General features: G+C 44.7%; 1 protein-coding gene across 1 annotated transcript in view; it reads right to left on the reverse strand.

Annotated features, from left to right (window-relative positions):
- The window catches only part of CCDC6 (coiled-coil domain containing 6), a 54,876-nt gene extending 38,971 nt beyond the window's left edge, over nt 1-15,905 (reverse strand). The window contains exon 1 of the mRNA XM_084845354.1: nt 15,526-15,905. Coding sequence (XP_084701480.1) covers nt 15,526-15,819 — 294 coding nt within the window. The 5' untranslated portion in view covers nt 15,820-15,905. The remainder of the gene's footprint in view (nt 1-15,525) is intronic.
- Between the last annotated feature and the right edge of the window lie 203 nt (nt 15,906-16,108).

Raw genomic sequence — 16,108 nt, forward strand, 5'->3', positions numbered from 1 at the left:
AAGGGCTGTGAACTCTATTCAATTCTGGTACTCAGAATCAATCCCTGTGTTCAGAATTCTTTACTTCTAAGCATATGTCTTTTGCACCAGGTTCTGGTGGGTGGATCTCAAGGCTCAAGTAAAAAACAAAGTGGATCCCACAAACCTGAAGCCTGCCCACCCCTGGTCTAAGCCTGGCTATTCTTTCCCACTTCTCAGAAAACAGAAAAAAGTTTAAATTAACCTGCTACTTTTGGAAGTCTATAGGATAAGCAAAAGAACAACAGGTAGGATATGTACTATTGTCTATCTTCATTCCAAATATATTACTCCTGACAACTTGCAAGATCTTTATCAGCCTCAATAATTAACATTTTTGTCCTGTGTCTAGCAGCAAGGAGAGAGCTCTGTTGCTGTTCCCCAGCATGTGGGAAGCATAAATATAAGAACACAGCTACAAATTGCCTGATTTGTTTAACTGTTCTCTCGAATCACTCGCACCCTTAGCATTTTGGCATTTTTCCAATTTCTCCCTGAAATTCCACTTGATTTTGCTTTATGAATGGAGTGTGCAATTATTAATGTGGTAAGGTCTGCAATACTTTATCATGGAAAAGAAAGGGAAAGAAAGCTACCTTTGCTCCCCCCCCCCGAAAAGGAGAATCTGAAGTAAAACAAAAAACAAAACAAAAAAGAATAAGAAATGTCTCTAAAGTAAGGCAAAAAGTAGTTAACTTTTCAAACAAGGGAGTGTAACGAACAAAACATTTTGCTTCATGGCAGAGTTGTTTATGTCCCCGAGGGGGCGGTCCATCCTACGTACAATGTGTGTTAACACACCCTTCAATTTACCAAAAGTAGCTGTTACCGCAGGGCACTTTGAAAAAGTTCTCTAAGAACTTCTCAAAACAAGCCCAGAGAGAAAAGTATGGCACTTCTTACTCTTCCTTGCCAGAGCATTTTTAACAACTGTGAAACTCCCATTTAGCTAAGTCAGGATAATTTCGTACACTGATATTAGCCTAACTAAATTGCTGGCTTTATCACTGATCAAGGCCCAAGAGGAATTAGTCCACATAAGACGCTTGCACTAGCCCACTGGAATGTTTGTATTTTGTTTTCTTCTTTGACGAACAAGCCCCTATGTTATTATCACAAAATGCTTTTTAATCCCTCCCATCATTTTCCAGAATCACTTTTCTATGTGGAATAGGTGTGTACGTGTGTGCAAGGGGTGGGGATGCTGACAAACAAGTCTGAATCCTGGACTTACAGAACTAGTTTCACAGTTCTTTTAATTCCTGGCCCAAGTCCCAGAACATACAAAAACAAAAGCATGTAGCAGTTTAATCACTGACAGGATTTAGGATGAAAAGGTAAAAGAAAAGGAGCTTGCGATTTCATTAACTAAGAAAAAGGTGAAGTGTCTTACTATTTACATCCATCTCTTCTATTCTGCCAAGGCCCCAAAAGACAACACAAAAAAGCAACTATAACCTCCTCTTCCTGCGGACTTGTATGTTTGCCAATTCTTCCAAGCCAAGAATTTCATTCTAAACCTTATTAGGCTGGAAAGTACAACATACACACAAACTCGGTTGCAGGAAGATCCAAAATGACATTCTGCACAATTAATCTATCAAGGAATCTTTAAAGAAAATGAAACTCACCATCAGAACAAAAGGATGCCATACTGGCCTAGGTTAAGTACCTGGTTTAATACAAGTTTGCTGTTAAGGTACTGAATTGTCACCGTTAATGCGAACCAAAAACTAAGCAAATATTTCTAGCTTCTCGCTTTGACATGCCATTTTAGATAATTCCCCCAAATATTGACAACTACACCTGTGACTGCAAAATCATTTCACAACTATTTTGCAATCTGTGTGTCTATACTTTTGTTCCAGTACTGATGCGTCGCCAGCACTATTCCTGTGCAATTATACATGGACATCTATCATCAGAAATCAGTATAAACAGTGGTGACACCAAAAACATGGAAATGACCTCGGGCAGAATTTTGCTAACTGTTGCAAAGGAACACGTGGAAGTGCTAGATATTTAGAGAATACCCTGGAGTACAAAACATGTGCTGGCAAAAGAAAATCCCACTAGAGCCCAAGCAAGCAAAATAATTTCAGGCACAGACTCAGTGCAAAGTGAAGCAACTGACCTGAGAGAAGTCACAAAAGTAGTTCCTGTACTGTCACATTAAGCTCCAAACATAATTTGTGGAATCTCAGAATCAATGTGGTGCCCTAGTCACACCAGAACTGGGGAGAACCAGGTTCAAGTCCCTACTCAGACATGAAGCTCACTGGGTGACACAGGATCAGCCCTGCAATTGGACAGAGTGGGGTGGCTGCCTCAGGCGGCTGATTTGGGGTGTTATTAAAGGATAGAACATTATTAATTTTTAATGTAATATTGTTGTATTTTTACTGCCAGGGAAGGGGAGAAGACACACCATTTGATGCTCCACCTCAGGTAGCAAAATGTCTTGGGCTAGCCCTGGGCCAGTCACACACTTTCTCTCTGCCTAACCTACCTCATAAGGTTGTTGTGAGGACAAAAGGGGGGGGTCATATACACCTCCTTGAGATCATTGGAGGAAAGCTGAGATATAAATGTGATAATTAGAAGATGATTAAATAAAGGTGCACCACTGTTCCCCCCACCCCACAATCACACCTTTCTGCTTAAGCCAAACTGTTTGGAGACTGAAGTTGATACTGTCATTGCTTTTCCCAATACAAATTTGTAAAAGTTGGACTTGTCTCTTTCCTCATAGGTACCTTGACCTTATGTGAAAAATTATTGAATTATCAAATGTCAAAATGCCCTCAGAAAAAAATAACACTGACTTTCAGGCACATCTTATTTTATATCAGTATGAAATAATCCAACAGTCACAGTCCAAAGAACTACTTAGGCACACCCAAGAACTTGTACTAACTCTGCTTTTTTTTTTTAAAAGAATACTGGATATCCCATGCACAAGCTGCTTTTTAAACTTCGCCATTTGCCATGTGGAAGTGGTATGTATGCGTGGGAGGTGCAATTCAAGAAATAAGTCTAGACAAGTGGTACTTTGGATCTTGACCACAATATAAGTTCCTGGTTAAAAAACATTCTTACAGTTTAGATCTTTATGCCATTAGAACTTCAAATCTCTTTTAAAAACGCTTCGGGCACAATCCTATGGCCACTAGTCAGCAGCTAGATGGCCACAGGATAGGTTGGTTCCTGGGAACCGACCTCGGAGCCCGCGCTCTGAGGTCGGATCCCTGAGAACCGACCTTCACCTCCTCCCGCACTGCCTGGTAGGCAGCGCGGAATAGCTCCACATTCGGAAGAGGAGTGCGGAGTGGCGAAACCGGGGTGTTCCTGGGGGTGTGCTGGGGCAGAGACGTTGGAAATCCAGTATGACACATTCAACGTGTTGTCCAGCCGCTGCTTCCCACCCTCCAACTTCCCACAGCTAGACAGCCAAAATCGGCTGTCTAGCTGCAAATGCAGGGCAGCTGAAGCACAGAGGGGATGATCCCCTTCACTCTGCCCTGCATTGGATAGGCGGTTACCTCCAAGTTCAGAGGCAGCTGCCTATCCCAGTAAGATTGCTCCCTTAAGTGTACTTTTAGTCACTATACAAATAAGTTCTATTTTGGGTTCCTCCACTGGATCATGCAGTAAAATTTTGCCACTACATTTTGACAGCATCCTCGAGAGGAATCCAACGTACAAGGTGGTACTTGTCTTGGAAGTTAGGAGAGGATGAATACACCTTTTGCTTAACCATTTGTTTACATAAGCTATTTATACTGGTGGCAAATACTTCAGTAGATCACCTCTCTTTCCATTTTGTATTTCCTCTTCTTTCAGTTGCAGTTCTTCAGGACAGGCTAGTGATAAACATCCCAGGAATTTTTAACATCCTTCAGTGGAGGTGTAAACGAAAGAAGGATTGAGTCTTTGACATGTCTGAGGGAATTGTTAATCTCTGGGGGATTAACCATTGGTACATTAGGCCTTCACAGCTTTTATTTCTGTTTACTAATATGGCTTATTTGTTGCTCTTCTATAACATACTTGAAGTAACATACAATAAAACAAAGTATTAAATTATTTGCAAAGAAAGAATACATTTAAAAACCAGCAGCAATTAAAATGTTATCGCATGAGCCAGGCATTTTGTTTGCCCGGTGTCTCACCTGTGGGACATTTGGAATTTGGGGGGCCAGTGGGCACTTCTGGAATTTTGATAAAGTGTCATGGCTGCTGTCATAAAATGGCTACTGTGGCGGGCACAGCTAATCACAAAACACCCATTTCACAGAAAGGCAAAGTGGTGAAGCTAGAGGAAAAGTACCTTGTCCACAAATCTAAATACAAGGTTGAGGTGGGACCTGAGCCCTTGAGCCTAGTACCCTGCTTCGGAGCAATATCACTCTTGTGGTCCCCTGATCCATAACAGACTGTCCCATCCTCTCAGCACTGTGGCCTTACAGATTAAGGCAGCCATAGGGACACCAACCAAAGGCACCTTTAGAGAACCCATAATCTCCAACGGAAGAGTACAGAATTTCCTAGGGATGACCTGGATTTGCTAGGGTCCTTACAGAATTTCTGAGGAAAACTGGGGAAAAGGCACTATGGGGTCCTGTAGTGTGCTACACAGGAACACCTCTAGGGAACTGTAAGGTTTCTCTGATGATCTGAGCTTGTCCTTAGTAGTCAATACAGTAGATCCAGATCTAGGGTTTTAATTGCCTTGTGCAGCATAACTGGATAGGCATTTGATACTGAGCTCTACCTCTCGTTTCCATCTGCACATCCCAGGAAGACTGTGGAACTCTTGAACCAGTGTCTGGAGGCTGTTTTGGGATGGATGAGGGTGAACAAGCTGAAACTCAGTCCAGACAAGACGGAAATACTGTGGGCTGGGAAACCAACTACTTCAGATGGAGGTTTACAACTGGCCTTAGATGGGGTTGCACTCCCCCTGAAAGACCAAGTGCGTAGTTTGGGAGACTGGACTCTGGACTCTAGCTCAGAGTCCTCCTGGACTCTGAGCTAGCTGGGGAAGCCCAGGTGGCTGCGGTGTCCAGGAGTGCTTTTTACCAGCTTAGGCCGGTACGCCAACTGTGGCCCTATCTGGAGAGGACGGAACTTGCCTCAGTTATCCACGCGCTAGTCATGTCCAGGCTGGACTACTGTAATGTGCTATATGTGGGGCTGCCTCTGAAGATGGTTCAGAAACTCCAGCTTGTGCAGAATGAGGCTGCCCTAGTATTGGTGGGGGTGATTCGATCATATAACGCCTATACTGCACCAGCTGCACTGGTTACCGGTGCGTTGCCAAGCCCAATTAAAAGTGCTGGTTTTGAACTTTAAAGCCATAAACGGTTTGGGACCAAGTTACCTGAAGGACTGCCTACACCCATACCAGCCTGCCCGCACTTTAAGATCAGAAAGAGAGGCCCTTCTCATTTGCCCACCCGTGAGAGCAGTCTTTGGAACGAGCTGCCATCGGCGGTCCGCCATTGCAGACTTTTGAGAAGGCCTTGAAAACATATTGTTTTACCTTGGCCTTCTATTGATATGACTGCTATTGTTGCTGTTGCTGCTGTTAACATCATTGTTGGTTTTATTGTTGGCTTTTATTGTGGTTTTTATATTTATCACTATTAATATTTTAATTGTATGTATTTTATTATTGTAAGCCGCCTTGGGAGGGCTTCTGCCCTGAAAGGTGGCCAAGAAATATTTTAAATAAATAAATAAATAATAAATCTGGATTAAATACCTTGCATTGGACCACAAAATGGGGGTCCCCCTTTTATTTATTTATTTATTTATTTATTAAATTTATTAATCGCCCATCTGACTGGTCACCCAGCCACTCTGGGCGATGTACAACCCACCATAAACAATTTAAAACAATAAAATTTTACCATAATTTTTTTTTAAAAAAAATACCCTAACCCACCCCAAATGCCTGCCTGAACAACCACATTTTTAATGCACGACGGAAGCTCATTAAAGAGGGGGCATGACGGAGTTCCCTAGGGAGGGAGTTCCACAGAGTGGGGGCCACCACAGAGAAGGCCCTCTCCCTCGTCCCCACCAGTCTAGCTGTCCTGGCTGATGGGACAGAGAGAAGGCCATCCGAGGCTGATCTTGTTAAGCGGCCTGTCTGGTGTTGCTGGAGGCGCTCCTTAAGATAGGCTGGGCCGGAACCATATAGGGTTTTAAAGGTCAAAACCAACACCTTGAATTTGGCCCGGAAAACAACTGGTAACCAGTGCAACTCCTTCAGCACTGGAGTGATGTGATCTCGAGTTACCTTCTGGTAACTCCCCATCTTCCTTCCTGGAATCCACTCAGAGACTGTGGGGAGCCTCTCTACTCTAGCTTCTTGGCCTAGGTCTGCTCTACTCAGAGATGCAGATGCAAGATAACCCCTGCTTCTTGACCATGGAGCCTATATGCTTATAAGCAGGGACCCATGCCCCCTGCCCCCTACAGACCTGGAGCTGTCTGGTGTTTAGCTAGTTGGGAAGGGTTCCTGCTTTTACACTTCTGGAGCCAGAGAAGGCGGAGGAACCACGGCTGGGAGACAAAGAAGAGTCTCTCCCCCTCTTGTGCTTGCAAGAGTAGCTGTCTAGCCTCCTAGCAAGGAAGGCCGTGTTGTCCTTCACAATTGCCCAAATAATCCATCTGAGGTGGTCTCATTGGGACAAGGTACCCTCGCCAGGGTACAAGAAACTCAGGTTTCTCCCCACTCACCACCTCCGCAGACATTACAGGTGAAGGTGATGTGCCCTTTACTGGGCTTACTACACCAGAGTCATCCCCCAACAATGGCTGTTGTGGCTATTCTAGGCAAGACGGAGCTGTCTCCCACATGTAGGCTTTTTTCTCAGAAAGAGACATGCTTGGTACTTGAATTACTTGTCAGACCCCACCTGATCGAACACCCCAAAAGGGAAGATGGAGGTGTTGCCTTCTGTTGCTTCATCCCGATGTTTTGGTAGCAAGGCAGGCATGGCAGACAGGGAGGCTAGGAGACAACTCCTGCTGCCCCACAAGGAGAGGGGAGCCTCATGACAGGGAGCTAGAACCTGACTCCTGGGAGCTCTTTCCACTACACAAAGGGCTGAAGATAAAGAGACTCAAGTGCTTTACAGTCCCTGCCTGAGAGGAAGTGGAGATGGAGAAGAAAAAGCAATCAGTTGTGGTAGGCCAATGAACTCCCAAGCAGAGCTTGAGAGCCACAAGCTAACCCTGCTCTTCACTAGAAGGCAGAGCCAAGCCTGAAGGGATTCCTTCTCTTTTAGAAAGATAACAAGATTGTTAAGTTGGCCCTGCCTTTAACAGAAGATGAAGAGTTAAGCTTTTGCTGTTGGCTCTGTGCCTCCACTGACCAAGAAATCCAAATGTACCCAATGGCCTGCCAATTTTTGTTGACTGCAAAATGAATAGATTTTTGAAAGACTAGAAATTGCTTATTCATAACTAAACTTCTTGATTTTAGTCAAAAACATTAACCAACTTCTCTACCAGTACTAGAAAATTTATGGAAAAGGAGACATCAGACAGATACTACAAATGGACTGCATGGCCACTGCTGTGCATCAAGATGTTTATGTGCTGAACCAATTACATGCTGAAGACCAATTTGCCAACGCCAATCACTTCCTCACAGAGGAAGGGGGTACACTTCTTGACTAAGCTCCTGCCCCCAAACATACAATCAGTATCAAATAGCATTGATCACAACCTGGATCCAAAAGCTGTGCAGGAATCTTTTGCATATGCTTTAGAGCTACTGCCACCTGCACTGCCAGGCAAGCGGTTCACACAACTCTGGGGTCATCTGAAAGTGGCTTTGTGAGGATCTGAAGCTGGAGTGGGGAGAAAGACACAATGCATACCAAAAGTGCTTGTAAATGCCTAAAGAGTTTCTTAGATCCTGACCTATCTATCCAGCAGTAGGCATGCAGGAGTAATGCACACACACCCTGGATTCAGATGTTTCCCCCCACACACATAGCATAGCTATGTTGCACTTGATAAAGACCTATAACAAGCATTCCCAAACTGCTATTAGAGCATACTAGCACACTGCAAGAGAACAGCCAGAAGAGAATTTAAAAAGAATTCAATTCATGAATTGAAGAGCAATTTGACTCCTGCAAGTTCAAAAAATCTAGTTACAGAGAAGGATGCCTAATGCATCTCAGTATGACTCACTGTTCTGGCCTTCTAGCCTCCTGATCAGCCTCTGCTTGGTGATAGGTACTTCTGCCACAGATTTGAATCAAATGCAATCTGATCATCAAATCACTCCGCGTGCAGAGACACAGCAGAATTACCTACCCTCAGAAGCAGCAAATTCGTGACTCAAGCACAGGTGAAAAGCTCCTCTGAGGGCAGAGTTTTCTTACCTTGCTTTTAAAGCATACAAGTAAAGTATGCATCCAGTTTTAATTTAGGAGAAAATGTCTCAGCTATCAGAAGCTTGGGCAACTTCTCCTATAGACCATTCTCCCCTAATATCAGCTTCCAAATGTTATAAACGTTATCCTCCGTGACTGGGTGCATCTGAATATGTAATAGCAAAAGCAGTTTTTAGTGTTAAACATCTTGAGTTTAGTACTGAAATGCAATAAATGAAATGATTTAACCTTTATTTCTGCTTTAAAAACCAAACACTAGCACATCTTTCCATTCTTTTTACGTTAACATACACATTCCATTGGTTTCATACATGTGTTCCAAGTCTTAAGACTCTTTTGCAGCAAAAGTATGTTTCAGAAGGTATGTTTGACTTATACACATTTCCATTTTTAAAACATTAACTGTAATCTTGACCACCAAAAAAGACCGAACTGAAAGAGGAAGCACTTTTAAACCTCCATGGTACTGACAGCTGAAAATAATAAGAATTGGTTGTTACATTTACATTCTGTTTTTTTCCCCAGGCTTCCAATCCATTCCTCGTTACTTGTCTGTGAATACTTCACTTGTTATATACAATTGATTTTAACACCACTTCTCCATGTACCACCTCTGGGTCTTGTTTGATTTTTCAATATCTAAACTGCTTTGCTATTACAAGCTAAAGCTATTTAAATACTCATTTTACAAAGATTTTCAAGTACAGAAAAGGCTGATTGCCAATACGTTGTTATAGAAACGCTGTACCTTTCCACATTCTTCAATCACCTTTTTGGAACTCTCTGTGCTATTAAATTACTGAATATACAGAAACCATTTATAGATCAACCTCTGACCAATATTTAACATTGAGACTCCAAAGATGACCTCAAAAAATAACCTCTATATCTCTACTTTGTCTCCCTTGCTGCCCCTATCTCAGAGAGGCTGTTTCATGCATAGTATCACCTCTCTCCCATTCTTCAACCCCCTCCTCAAAACTCATGAGGCTTTTGCTTTATCCTCATTCCGAATTCCAAACAAGATTTAAACACATGTAATGGCATTTGCCCACATACTTCCTTCACTATCCTTGTCTGTCCCTCCCTCCACTGTTCCCCCACTATTTCAAATTGAGAGCAGAGACCTATGCTGCTTCTGTAAGGTGACATGCACAGTGATAGCATGGTAACAATAACTATCTTTCTGTATTTGTTTTCATTATGTATGTTGCTGAGAGCTCTGGCTATATGGTGACTCATAAACTGAATAATAGCAAATAATAGTAAATCATAACCAACAGCAAAATTATTACATGTAAAAAGGTACACCCAGTGAAATGTTGGGGGAGGCGGGACTCTGATCTCATAGTTTTATGAGTTTCCTTGGCTTCTTCTGTCACCCAGCCTGACATATAGATGATGAATGTGGGTGATTAATTATATTAAGGTTGCCGGCACAGCCTCCTTTTAAATTATTAAGAGGAAATTAGAACCTCCTCATTAGCTACTCATTTGTTAGCATTCGCTGAGGATAACACCATATTGCATTTCATCTCTTCTTCCTGCAGATCATTCTTCTAAAACCCAGTAAGTGATTTCTATGTCTGAGTTTGAAAGTACCTCCTTTAGCAACTACTTCAGTATTCAAATTTAAAAATGGGAAAGTTACCACCAGTCTTCTAATCACTTTGGGCTTCTCCACATGAGGCTTTTATCCTGTGATTGAGACTGGTTGCTCACATGATGTCAAGCTCCAGGGCCTCTCCCATGCTTTCCGACCTTTATCCCATTTTTTTTAAAAGTTCGTGGATAATGAGCTATTTAAATATAGCAAGTTGAATTTCTCCACGAAAAGAGAAAATGGTGCTATGACACAGTACCATCTAGTAGCTGTATAATGAAACATATAGAGCTTGCAAATAAAGGAACTCCTGGGGGGCGGGGGAGCGGACATGTGTGAAACCAGGCAATCTTAATCCTGCAAAGAATATGGAAGCAGAGGTTTCGGTAAAGTTGCAGGAGAAAAAGCTTCTGTGTAAGGAAGCCCCTTGCAAACATTTACAACATTTCCCAACAGATTACTCTATTCAAATGCATAATGTACCAAAACTGAACTTTAAAGCACCCATGGTGTGCCTACAAACAATTTATCCATAAGTGAATTATTCCATCACGGTTATTAAAAACAGTGCAGAAAGAAATGTTTGCTGCTTGTTTTTATATTTGGACTGATTTATTCTGCAGATACCATTTTTAGCTGCTGCTGTTGTATCTTTAGATGCATTAGTGTTTAACGCTATTATTATTAAATATTATGCTTTGTAATATGTTATGCGCTTTGTATTTAACATAAGCCACCTTGAAAGGGGTAACCCTGGGCCTATAAATAGTGAAATAAATATAGGCAGTCTATAAATACTGAATAATAAATAAATTAAATAATTACCAGTTACTTAATATTTTTTCTTTGTCAACCCAGATCATGTGCCTCAATTAAGCCTCAATAAATGTAACCTGAAACATGAACTATTTGGACTCAAAGACCTTCTCTGGTGGTGTAAAACAAGATTTAATCCCGAGCATTGTGTTTAATTGTCAAGACCCATGTTTTAAAACAAGCCCTTATCTAGGTAACCAATTTGTACAGAAGTTCTTCATTCACTTCTTTTGAATGAAGCTCCACAGGCTTCCAGACAAAGAAGCACAGAACATTTCAGAACACTTCCTATATTACAGAAGCCTAACAGGTTCTCCATAAGATGTGGCTACCTTCACAGCATTATGCACAGAGAATTTCACCCATGTTTTGGAGAAGTTGGCACCATGTGAGACTACCGGACAAGCAGAGTGCCCAGAGTATTACCATATTAGCCTCAATAGAAACCCGGCCAGTGGGAATTCCTTGTTCTTTTGGAAGCCAGAGACAGATATGCTCCCTATAGCAGGAGATCCCTGACTGATGTCATGGGCAAAAGTTTCCCTGTCAGTATAACTCTTAACAGAATTACTAGAAGGTGGATACTCCATTGTTGATTTTCTGAAGTCAAGGCAAAGAACAGGAATCTTTAATTGTCCAAAGGTATCTTGTATCTAGCTAGGAAAGCAGGCCTACTTCCCTCTCCATGCACACATCCAACTTGGAAGTGATCACTACCCTTCAAGAAGTAAGCCAATATTTTATCAGTTCCATGAGCTTGCCTCTTGAATAATGGAATATTCAACAGACAAATTCATTAAGATACCAGAGCCATGAACAATACTTCCTAAGATACAACATCTCTATGAATAGACTCTAAGCACATGGATTTTGAACATCAGAACAGATTCAAAATGGATGAAAATTTCCAATATACCATTTAACTCTCAAATAAGCATGCAAATTTAAGAAATGAATAAAACCAATTAACAGACTGCTTCCATAAAAGACAGACTTACTCATCCTATAGATTAAGCAGGCACTTGGCTATGAATAGCCATTCTACAATGAACGAGACTAGTTAGGCTGAAAGGATGAGTGTTTTATCTACACATCCATGAATTTGTTAGAGATAACTTTGCAGTTTTTATCTCAATTCCACATGCATGTTCTCTTTCTGAAGTTTTCCTTACATGTGAAATCAACTGGATGAAAAGCGGCTTGTGATGCAGTCAAGTCAACTCTGTTGACTTGTAAGAGAGATGGGGAAATGGGTGTCATTGGAGAAAGGAGTATAGGAATAAACAAACTCCGCACCCCTCACAAGCAAGGCTTTCCCACCATTACAGTCTCTACAGCTGTAAAGCTACTAGAATTGGGCCTAGTGCTGCAGATCACCTTAGAGCCAGTGCAGATGTTATTGAAGCCAGCTTACCTGTGCAAATACCTACACCTGCAAGCGGCCCACTTGCATGAGCAGCATAAAGAAGGAGAGGAGGTTTTACTGAAGGTTACAGCTCCTCTTATCCATTTAGAAAAAAATGTGATTGCCATTATTTGCACAGGCCAAGTCAGCTACAGGTGTGCCAATTCTAGCTCTTAATGCTCTTAAGATACTATAGCAACTTCTTGCTCTGTTTACTGCTGCAGGCTAACCTAGCTCTTCTTTTAGAAACAGTTTTTTAGAGTCCTTTAAACAAGGTGTCAAATCACACATGTACAGATAGCTTTAGAGATGAGCTAAAAGGCTTTCTAGTTCCCCAGCGGCCCCTGGTTTTTGTTTTATTTTAAACCAAGTTGCTAGCTGGAGCCTACTCTCTGAATGTTAACAGCTACTGGCACTTCTGAGAACCCACAAAAGCCCATAGGAAGAGTTTTGAAAGGTGTGAATTACCCAGACATTTCAGATGTATCTCCTGTTTATTAAAGCCCTATCTAAACGACTGCAAAGGTCAGAGATAAGCGCCTCTTATCCTGATTGAGCTCCCAATTTGATACTAAAAATGGATGGCGTTTTGAAAGTGCCATAAATTTTCTGTAATAAATTGGCAAACATATGAAGTTGGCAGAGACTATGGTAAATTTCAGCTGTACCAAGACAAACAGTTCAATAAATCCATTGACAAACACAACATGTATGATCACTATTTTTTTTAAAAAAACCCAATGTATTTAAGATGCCATCACTATTTTTGCTACGACCGAATGACAAGTCTTGTTGTCTAGAATGTATCACTATTGTTAATGTTCACACAATACATTTGTAAGCAGTTTGCCCATGTTTACAATAGACATTATGTTTGATATGTATTCGGCTTGACTTAGATTCACAGGATTATACTTTGTAACATACTTTTAAAAGACACCCTGGTTATTTGTCAAACTATTCTGAACATCCAAAATCCAGCTAGATCACACCTGAAGGCAGTACGTGTTTTTGGCTTGTCACACCATACAAATCATATACAAAGCCAAACCTCAAAAGAAAGGTAATGGTAAATTCACATGGCCCCTCAACAGCTCTACAGACACAAGGTGGAACCCTGAATCTACTGCAAATCATGGCATTTTGTTAGAATAAAGAATCTTCTCTCCAAGAACCAAAACCACTTAAAACAACCAACTCTAGCTCAAAGCTCTGGAAGTTCCCATTCTGCTTCAGACATTATATCCATTATAACACAACGCCTTTATTCTCTTACAAAAGAGAAAGGAAAACTGCTTTCCACCACACCTAGCATTGCCTCAACGTCAAACCACTGTTAGATACAATAAAATATTGTGCAGCAAAGACAGGACTGATAGAGCTCAGTGCAGTGTATTTGAATAATGGTATGCTTGCACAGGATTTTGGCAACACAGTAACTCCAGACTTTTTGACAGGAATCCCATGCAAAAGTAACATATGGGCAACTGAAGGAGGTTCCAGCAGATTTGCCTTAAGTGGTGGGGAGATAACAGAGCCACAAGTCTTGGTGAGTGTTTCATTCGGTACCAGATTTTTCAGGAAAAACATGCTTAGCATTAGAATTAAACCAGAAAAATGGGGTAGTGATTATGGCAAGCAGAGTGTGTTCCAAGGGAGAGCTTGTGTATTGGAAGGACCTTTGAGAGAGTGCAATCTGTTGGGGATCCATTAATAAGGATCAGGACACTCTCCATTAGGGTGGCAGGCAAGCTTTCCTTAAGGACAAGCAACCATGCCATTATCTGACGCTGAACTGCAGACCGGAAGGTCGGCAGGACAGCAGTTCGAGACCCGAGTGCCGCGTGACGGGGTGAGCTCCCGTCTTCAGTCCCAGCTTCTGCCAACCTAGCAGTTCAAAAGCAAGAAATTGCAAGTAGATAAATAGGTACCGCTTCGGCGGGAAAGGTAACAGCGTTCCGTGCACCTCAGTGTTCAGTCATGCCGGCCACATGACCACGGAAGCGTCTTCGGACAGCGCTGGCTCTTCGGCTTAGAAACGGGGATGAGCACCGCACCCTAGAGTCGGACACGACTGGTTGGGGACACCTTTACCTTTAAAGGAGTGTATCTGGTGACACCATTGGTATGGGAGCTAAGCCTGCTTTGTGCCTTGGTCACTACAGCCAATACAAGCCAAGCCAGCCACTACCTGCATAGGCCTACCCCATGCCTTGTTTTCTTGGTCAGATGTTTTGAACTACAGCTCCCAGAATTCCTGACCATTGGCCATGCTGGCTTGGGCTGACGGGAGTTGAAGTCCAAAACTTCTGGAGGGCACCAGGCTGGGGAAGGCTGCACTAGTGTGATGGAATTACAGGACGGTAGGACCGAGCATAGAGATCTGGCTTTCCTATCTAAAGGTAAGCTGCATCGGAAGACAACTGCTCAGCTAGTTCTTCCCTTCTCCCTGCTGCATTCACACACAGGCCTTGCTTTGGCTCATCTACCAACTTACACGGTACCCTGTCATTCCAAACCCCGTTTCGGGTAGCCGCAATCTCCGATACCACCCTCGCTTGAGCGTGCAAGACAAAGAACCACATCCCAACGCTCAGAACGGCGAACTGCTTGCTGGCGGCAGCGGGAAGGAGGTGCAATTCCCCTCAAAAACGTGCGAGAAACACTCCCGATGAGCAGATCAGCCGCCAGGGGCCCAAAGCAGGGCTGCAATGGCCACCCAGCAAGGAGGCCCAACTCTAACGGTGACTCTTTCCACCGCAATCCCGTGCGCACGCTCCCGCCGCTGGCGGGCCCCCCCCGGAATTCAGCCGCGGGACTTACTCCCGAGTAAACGTGCCACACCACCGGGCTGTCAGAGCGAAGAGGCCACAGCAACGGCAGCCCGGGACAGGAGCAGAGGGGGCCGCTCGGCCTGGGAGGCAAAGGAGGCGCGGGAAAGCTCGGCGCCCTCGCAACGGGTCTCGCCCTTTCTCAGGCAGCCCCCCAGCGCAGCGCCCCACAGGCGCCCCCCCCGAAGCCGCCTTCCCGGGCAGCCCCGCCCCGCTCCCTCACAGGCCGGGCCCGGGGCTGACACGCTGCAGCGGCAGCCGCAGCCCCACCGGAGGCCGGTGCTGCTGGTGTCCCTCCCCTTCGCGAGGCAGCGAGAACCGTCGCCGACCCCCGGGGCTGAATCGCGCAGCCCGGAGGCGAGCCGAGGCAGGCGCCGGGCGAGGCCCAGGGCCGGGTCCCGTCCCTCCCCTCCCCTTCCCCGCACTCACGATGGTGACGCTGGCCTTGCGCAGGTCGCGGTTCTCCTCCTGCAGCGCTTTGCACTTGAGCTTGTAGGTCTCCAGCTCGATCTTGAGCACCTTGTTCTCCTGCTGCAGCGACGCCAGCCGGTTCGTCAGCTCCTCCAGCCGGAACGGCGAGATCACGATGCCGCTCGCCTTGGCGCCCCCCGCCGAGCCAGGCCCTGCCGGGCAGCCGGGCAGCGCGCCCGGCGCTCCCCCGCCGCCGCCGCTTCCGCTGCCCCCCGCGCCGTCCGTGTCGCTCTCGCTGGCGCTGTCGGCCATCCCCGAGCTCTGAGGCGGCGGCGGCGGCGGCGCCTGCTGCAGAGGGGGCTGCTCGCCCCGGCCCGCCCTCGCTCGCCCCTTTGCCCGCCTCCCCGTCGGCTGCTGCGAGCGAGTGCGAGGGGCGGAGGCGGGGTCGGCGGCGAAGGCGCGCCGCTGGGCCGAGCCGCGCCGAGAGGCTGGCGCAGGCTCCGTCCGCGCCGAGCAGCCTTCTCGCTCGACGCCAAGGAGGGAGCTGTCCGCTCCCCTCGCAGGCCCACAGCGACGCCGGCTGCGGCCTGCAGGTGCTGCA

This window comes from Heloderma suspectum, chromosome 3 (genome assembly GCF_057233095.1).
Source record: "Heloderma suspectum isolate Gila_16-S chromosome 3, 16-S_ref, whole genome shotgun sequence".
In the NCBI taxonomy this organism is placed as follows: Eukaryota; Metazoa; Chordata; class Lepidosauria; order Squamata; family Helodermatidae; genus Heloderma; species Heloderma suspectum.